The sequence below is a fragment of the Frankliniella occidentalis genome, unplaced genomic scaffold, assembly GCF_000697945.3.
Source record: "Frankliniella occidentalis isolate FOCC.00 unplaced genomic scaffold, Focc_3.1 Scaffold64, whole genome shotgun sequence".
Lineage (NCBI taxonomy): Eukaryota > Metazoa > Arthropoda > Insecta > Thysanoptera > Thripidae > Frankliniella > Frankliniella occidentalis.
The window spans coordinates 76,667-83,367 of record NW_026267194.1 but is presented as its reverse complement, the minus strand read 5'-3'; the positions used below and the strand labels follow the sequence as shown (position 1 = coordinate 83,367).

At 47.8% G+C, this 6,701-nt stretch overlaps 4 protein-coding genes across 5 annotated transcripts; 1 reads left to right on the top strand and 3 right to left on the bottom strand.

Annotated features, from left to right (window-relative positions):
- Positions 1–1,442: 1,442 nt before the first annotated feature.
- On the top strand, positions 1,443–3,232 carry LOC113213120 (short/branched chain specific acyl-CoA dehydrogenase, mitochondrial; the record flags this gene model as incomplete). Its single annotated transcript, XM_026432079.2, is given in 5 exon segments — positions 1,443–2,129; positions 2,218–2,343; positions 2,434–2,616; positions 2,697–2,832; positions 2,913–3,232. Coding segments are annotated over 5 exon segments (1,311 nt in total), but the record flags the coding sequence as incomplete, so codon positions are not given.
- Positions 3,233–3,334: 102 nt separating this feature from the next.
- LOC113213134 (protein O-mannose kinase-like) lies at positions 3,335–4,276 on the bottom strand. Its single transcript, XM_026432101.1, has one exon. It carries the CDS (start codon positions 4,274–4,276, stop codon positions 3,335–3,337), a length of 942 nt encoding a protein of 313 aa, XP_026287886.1.
- A 52-nt stretch (positions 4,277–4,328) lies between these two features.
- On the bottom strand, positions 4,329–4,646 carry LOC127749540 (protein FMC1 homolog). Its single transcript, XM_052268118.1, has one exon. The coding sequence runs from the start codon at positions 4,644–4,646 to the stop codon at positions 4,329–4,331; it is 318 nt and encodes a 105-aa protein (XP_052124078.1).
- On the bottom strand, positions 4,623–6,112 carry LOC113213121 (SRR1-like protein). Of its 2 annotated transcripts, XM_026432081.2 has the most exons (4): positions 5,946–6,111; positions 5,697–5,833; positions 5,454–5,586; positions 4,623–5,318 (listed from the first exon to the last, which is right to left on the bottom strand). In XM_026432081.2, exons 3-4 carry the CDS (start codon positions 5,582–5,584, stop codon positions 4,643–4,645), a joined length of 807 nt encoding a protein of 268 aa, XP_026287866.1. In that variant the 5' UTR covers positions 5,585–5,586; positions 5,697–5,833; positions 5,946–6,111; the 3' UTR covers positions 4,623–4,642. The 2 variants fall into 2 exon arrangements, with proteins under 2 accessions (XP_026287866.1, XP_026287865.1); XM_026432080.2 differs by lacking the exon at positions 5,697–5,833 and having other exon boundaries at positions 5,946–6,112.
- Between the last annotated feature and the right edge of the window lie 589 nt (positions 6,113–6,701).

The window sequence follows — 6,701 nt, the reverse complement described above, 5'->3', positions numbered from 1 at the left end:
CCCCCCTCCCCCCTTTCCCATCCTCCCCGGGGCTCCAGCAGCAGCAGGTGTACGGCTTGCTCTGCTTGGAGTCTGGACCATTCCCTCAGACCAGCACATGAGTATGGTATCGATTGGATAGCAACCCGGCGTCCTTGCCAACAGACCTGGCCCACGCGCCACACGCTTTGCCGCTGTTTGTTTGTGCAGCTGAATTTAATTTTATGTAACCCGTCACGTTATATTAGCAGCCGATTGATAGCTAAATTCTGCACGGAATTGATCACCCCCCCCCCCCCCTAAAGAGGAGGGAGGGCAGGGTGGGGATAAAAGGTGTTTTTCATCTTCCAGCACGACATCCCGACGCCGCGAGTTAACATTTTGTGGGTTTTGTTTTTCACGCACGAGCGTCCGTCCAAGGCTATACCCTTGTGGTCTCCTTGAACTACGCCACCGCCGCGGCCACCGCTGGCCCGGTGGTCCCGACTTCGACAAATAGATTGAAATATCCTGACGGGCTGGGGGGACGTCTCTAGCAGACGCCGCAAGGGTGCGCGTCCGTGGGCCTTCCCCGCTCGCGGGACGTCGTCCAGGGGGTGCCACGTGGAGCGGCTCGGCCGCCTAGCATCCTCCACCCTCCAACCCCCACCCCCTTTCCTCCCCCAACCTCCCTCTACCCCCCTTCTTCCCCCAACCTCCCTCCCCGGACTCTCAGGTGTGTATGGGGGGGGGGGGGCGATGGCCACTGCTCCAAGTGACGGCCAGGCCACCCCCGACTTCGCGTCACCTTTTACCGCCGCCCTATCCTCTGATTTAGAAATGCTTTACCGAGGAGGCCCCAACTCCCTAGTAGAGTGTACGTACAACAGCACCCGCTCTGGCAATCTACGATGATCTTCGACAATCTCTACAGTACAGGCAATCTGCTCCAAAAGGCCATGCTCTTTTGCCGTGCAAGTAGTGCGTTTTGCCTGGTTACAGGCAGGTGTTTTATGCCCCAAAAGAGCAAAATATTCGGCTGGCAATCTGACAATCTTGACAATCTATACCAGATTGCCGGAGCTGTGTCTTTGACACAGTTCCACACGCGCAGCCCCGCGCTTCGCTGCACTCTCACTCTCTAGATAAACAACCCTCCTGATGTAACGGCTGCTAACGTGTCGTATGCAACACACCCACACACACCCACACACACCCACACACGCGCGAGCTACTTAGCAATATCCAACATTGTGTCAGATGGGATATGTTATCGCCCGGGCGGGTGGGTGTTATCGCAGCCGCGAAATTGTTGTTGCCCCACCACGACCCGGTCCCCCGCGGAGGCGGCCACCGTCCCGCGCCTCTGAAGGTCGCGGGTCGCGGGTCGCGGCCCCGGGCGTGGTCGGGCCCCTTGGCGACGACGCGCAGAAGCTCTTGTGTTTGTGTACTCAGCCACGTACCTGTTTGTCTGGTCCACACAGGTGGCCGCTGGCACCTCGGCGCTGTGGACGCGCGCCGCGGCCCGGAGGGAGGCCCTCGCGGGCGTGCGGGCGGCCGCCGCCTCCACGTCGGCGCAGCGGCCCCACAGCGCGCGCGCCCAGGCGCAGGAGGCCCCCGAGCACGTGCCCGTCGGCGGCTCGCTGCCCCTCACCTTCCTCTCTGACGACGAGATCATGATGAAGGAGACGGTGGCGAGGATGGCCGAGGAGAAGATCAAGCCCCTCGTGCGGCAGATGGACGAGTCCTCCACCCTGGACCCGAGCGTGGTGCGCGAGCTGTTCGAGAACGGCCTCATGGGCATCGAGGTCGACGGCGAGTACGGCGGCACCGAGTCGTCCTTCTTCACGTGCATGCTCGTCGTCGAGGAGCTCGCCAAGGTCGACCCGTCGGTGAGCGCGTTCTGTGACATCCACCAGACGCTGGTGAACGCCCCATTTCGCAAGCACGGCACCCCGGAGCAGAAGGCCAAGTACTTGCCCAGGCTCGCCCAGGACATGGTGGGCAGCTTCTGCCTGACGGAGCCCACCTCCGGCTCGGACGCGTTCGCCCTCAAGACCACCGCCAGGAAGGAGGGCAACGACTGGGTCCTCAACGGCACCAAGATGTGGATCTCCAACTCGGACCTCGCGGGCGTGTTCCTCGTCATGGCCAACGTGGCCCCCGAGCAGGTAAGCTGGTGGCACCCCGTCGCACACGCTCTCTGGCTCTGGCCTTGAATAGTCCCGCGCACAAACGCATTTTGGTTTCCTGTTTCAGGGCTACAAGGGAATCACCTGCTTCATCGTGGATCGCGACACCCCCGGGCTCACCGTCGCCAAGAAGGAGGACAAGCTGGGTATCCGGGCGTCTGGGACCTGTATGGTGCACTTCGACAATGTCAAGGTGAGGAAGCAAACTTCCCCTTTCGCGGCCAAGTCCATTCCCCATTCCCATTTCACCGTTGTCCTTATTGTCATTCATTTCTTCCCTCAGGTTCCCAACAACCACGTGCTTGGAGAGGTCGGAAAGGGCTACAAGTACGCTATTGAGGTGCTAAACGAAGGTCGAATTGGTATCGGTGCCCAGATGATTGGGTGTGCCCAGGGAGCCTTCAATGCCACCATTCCATACACCCTGGAGAGGAAGCAGTTTGGCAAGAGAATTTTTGACTTCCAAGTGAGTGGGCTTACCACACCAGTATGACCAAAGCAATATTTTGGAAGGGTAAAATGCTGATATATTATTTTCTTTTCTAGGGTATGCAACATCAAATTGCTCAAATTGCAACTCAGATTGAAAGTGCAAGATTATTAGTATACAATGCAGCCCGTCTGCATGATGCTGGAAAAGACATCATTAAGGAGGGAGCAATGGCAAAATACTGGGCATGTGGTAAGTAAAAAAACATTATCTTGATGTCCTGTTTTAAGAGCTGCCAGAAGTAAGTGTCTAATAATTTTAAAAAATTTCAGAGGTGGCTCAGCTGGCGACATCAAAGTGCGTGGAATGGATGGGAGGCGTTGGGTTCACAAAAGACTTCCCCCAAGAAAAGTATTATAGAGACTGTAAGATAGGATCAATCTATGAAGGTACTTCTAATATCCAACTTAATACTATTGCAAAAATGTTGGAGAAGGAGTATGTTTCATAAAATTTAACTGATAAGAAAAATATATAGGTCTAGTACTAAACTTACTTTTAAGATTAATCCGTCAATACATTGAAATGGACTGAAGTTGGCTATGTGATTTAGGATGTAAGGTTTAAAAAATAAAATTTTACAATGAGATAATTGTTGATTTAAGCTGCAAGTATTTACTGTTGCACCAGCACACATGAGAAAAGCACATAACAATTTAACAATTGAAATAGATTCAAAGTGATTTTTTTTATATTACAATTCTGTTTTCATTAAAGACACTTCAGCTACAATTTTTTCCAATACTGAAACTATATATTTAGCAGTGGGTCTTAGGTGAGGTTCAGGACTTTTACAAGTTTTGAACAAATTAAACAAGCGGTACTGCACCCAATCATAAGTGGAATCAATATTGCTGATAAAGTACTTGAAGACTTCAGCTGCTTTCCAAATGTCAGTTTTTTCATCGTAACTTGGCATTGCTGCAAGTTTGAATGGTCCATTGAAAGGCCATTTCTGCTCTGGAGCAACGAAGTCTCCATACAACTCTTTACTCCCACATATAACTTTGATTCCTGAATTTTTGTCAACAACTGGCAAAGCGTCTAAGTCATTAAGAACTAGTTCCAAATCATTTGTTATCAACATTTGACTAAGTAGCTTAAGTAGATCATTTGAATCGCACATGACTCTTGTGCCAGCAGGACCATCATGTAAAAGTTGCAAAATACGAGCATAATTTAAACAAAGTTTTAATCGAATGATAACATTATTACTCCCATACTTTTTATCAATTACAGATAGAATGGAAGTTGCATTTCCTAATCTGTGATATTCAGTTACAAGTAGATGCGCTTTTTTACAGAAGCCAACTAATTGCACTACATAACGATTGGAATTTAATTTTTCCAACATTTCTAGACCATGATCAAAATCAGCTGTGAAATTCTTGTTCACCAGCTGTGATAGTGCAATATCTAGACCATTCCATTCGGCCAAATGCACTATTTTAGTGGAACCAATTCCAATTCTCTTTCCTATTTTAATATTATTTAAATCAGAACAATTTAGATAGTCGTGACACTTTTCTAAGCCAGGAATTTTAAACTGACCTATTCCACATTCATTCTCAAGTCTTGCATCCATACATATTAACGAGCTAAGGAATAAAATGAGATACACAGATGTCAGCCCCATGATGCTGAAAAGAGTGACTAGACTCACTATCAGAGAGAGAACACAAATTATTTCATTTTGGATCATGTGGTAGTTTGAAACCAACCATATCAGCAGTTTCCTGAACAGATCGTTCTCCCTTTCCTTTGTATACTTGCCGAATTTCCGCAGTACGTCGCGTGCTTTGTAGATAACACAGGTAAGTTTTAGCAAGGCTGCTCATTTCCTCTTGGGCTTTGCATAGCTGCTGATCAGTTACCTTGTAGCGCTCGTACTGGCTGAGAATGTACTTCATCAATTGGGAATCACTGCATATCTTCGGGTGAGATGAATGCAAACGAACCTCCGATGCAAGTTGCTTGAGGACTTTACCAGCGGTAGGGGAATTCATTGCTTCTTTATAATAAGTTCTAGGTCACTATCGGGGTACACAGGCTCCAGGCAGTTCTCTGACCAGAAGGAGGGCAGCACCTCACAAAGCTTGTCCTCTGGGAAAACATGAACAGAGGTGTCATTGAACACATCCAAAAATTTAAAATTGTTCACAATAGGAAATTCATTGATGTATGGCTGAATTTTCACAAGAAAAGCTGTTAAATCACAATCACTTAAAACTGATCGGTCGACTGCTGACGAAATGCTATTTCCAAAAATGATGCATTTACTCAGAGTGGGACCCCAATTTTTCCAAAGAAAATTATTCACAAGTTGCTTGGGACAGTGTGGTAAGTATAATAAGGTTGTATCTGGAGTGTTCAACAGGCGCTTGCCTTCTTCGTTCTCCTCAATTATAAAAAAGCCTAACTCCTTAAGAATATTAAGTTCACATACATAAAACACAGGATCATGTGCATGGACAGTTGCTTTGAACCGTTCCTGTAGAGTAAGAAGTAATGCTAGTTGATAACGTGAAATAGTGCATTCAGTAAAATGACCCAAACCATAACAAATGATTTCTGATACAGATTTGGTTCCACACACATCTAAAGCTTCTTGCAAAACATTTTTCACTCCTTCAGTGAATGGTGATTCATTGACCACAGTTCTCGCATGGTTAATTTTCCTGTAAAAGTACATATGTCAACACTAGAAGAGGTTGAAGAGCAGCCAGTGTATTCATGCCAGCAGTTAGTGAAAATTTAGCCATACATAACAGAGTGAAGCTTCCGAACTACAGAGACAACCTCTAATTACTTACAGTATTTCTTCTTTGACGTTGACGCTGATGTCCGTCTCTCCTTGCTTGTTATGTGAACAAGCTACAGCGACCCTTTTCACCTTCTTGCCGCGTCGTCTCGATGTCACCAGCTTGAATTCATCACATGACATAGCTAGAATCAGAAGCAAATGCAAAGAGATATATGAGTTTGAGTCAAGCCCGATGGTGTATGTCACCGAGCCATAGGCGCCCTTAAGTCAGCGAGTACTAGGCGATGCTCACTGCTGTCTGCAGCACAAGTCTCTAGCAAGGGGCAGAGGTGCACGTCAGCACGAGACAACACAATACGGCTGCGTCCCTAATAGCGCAAAACCAGGGGGAAACATCCTGGATCGAAAACTAGTTCAGATTTTGCGAATCTGTGAAGAAGAGAGGTTAGGTGCAGCGACGTAGAGGTGTTAGGTATACACTTGGAAACAGCGATAGCTTTGAGTAAAGTCCGTCATTGTTAGTTTTTATTAAAATACTTACTATTCTAGTACTTCATCCATTAAATACACACTAGATTTTGAATGTCAATAAAGTCTGCTAAAGCGAAATAATCCCTCCGAAAAATACAAGAAAGAACTCGGTCTGCTAGCACGGTTTTCTTCTGCTTGCGCATGCGCTGCGTGCGTCTTTCTCTTTTTCCTTTTTTTGTTCGCTGCGAATGCACGGCCTTCTGGACGGCCCCGGGCTTCTTCTCGATACTTCTCGGACTTCCCGCGTCGCGTTCGAAAACGTGCAAAGTATCGTCGCTTACAGCCTTGAGTTACAGCCAAGTTACAGCAAAACTACGCAAAGCGCGCGGTAGCATATCAAAAAGTCTCACTTATATGCATGGACCCAAGATTCTATCAACGAGTGTCGCCAAAGCACAACCTCATCAAGAGGACCTGGGTAACTAAACCAACTAAACGCACTTTCTGCTCGAAGAAGCCCCCCCTTCTTCCACATTAGACTGCACTGCATACACGCGTGTCTGGGGGTTGCCTAATCAGTTCATGTTCCCCGTTTTGATAACGGCTGCCGTTAAAGTTTTTTGTACTGCCAATAATTAACGTTCCAGTTGGCTTTTAGACAGTCCCCAAGACTAAAGGCGTAAAATGTGCACCCTCTAGCTTCTCCTTTTTTATTTTTTTTGAAAGAGGAAAATGGGATACTAGACATATTTAAGCGCGGTGGAAACTTGTTGTTCACTTCTTGAGTGAGAGGTCAGCTGGGACTCTGGTGCTCGCGACACACCCT

Coding starts and splice junctions, on each gene's coding strand:
- LOC113213134 (XM_026432101.1), bottom strand. CDS start 4,276: ATGGGGCTGACATCTGTGTATCTCATTTTATTCCTTAGCTCGTTAATA.
- LOC127749540 (XM_052268118.1), bottom strand. CDS start 4,646: ATGAATTCCCCTACCGCTGGTAAAGTCCTCAAGCAACTTGCATCGGAG.
- LOC113213121 (XM_026432080.2), bottom strand. CDS start 5,584: ATGTCATGTGATGAATTCAAGCTGGTGACATCGAGACGACGCGGCAAG. Junction 5,319..5,453: donor AACGTCAAAGAAGAAATACT/GTAAGTAATTAG, acceptor GTACTTTTACAG/GAAAATTAACCATGCGAGAA.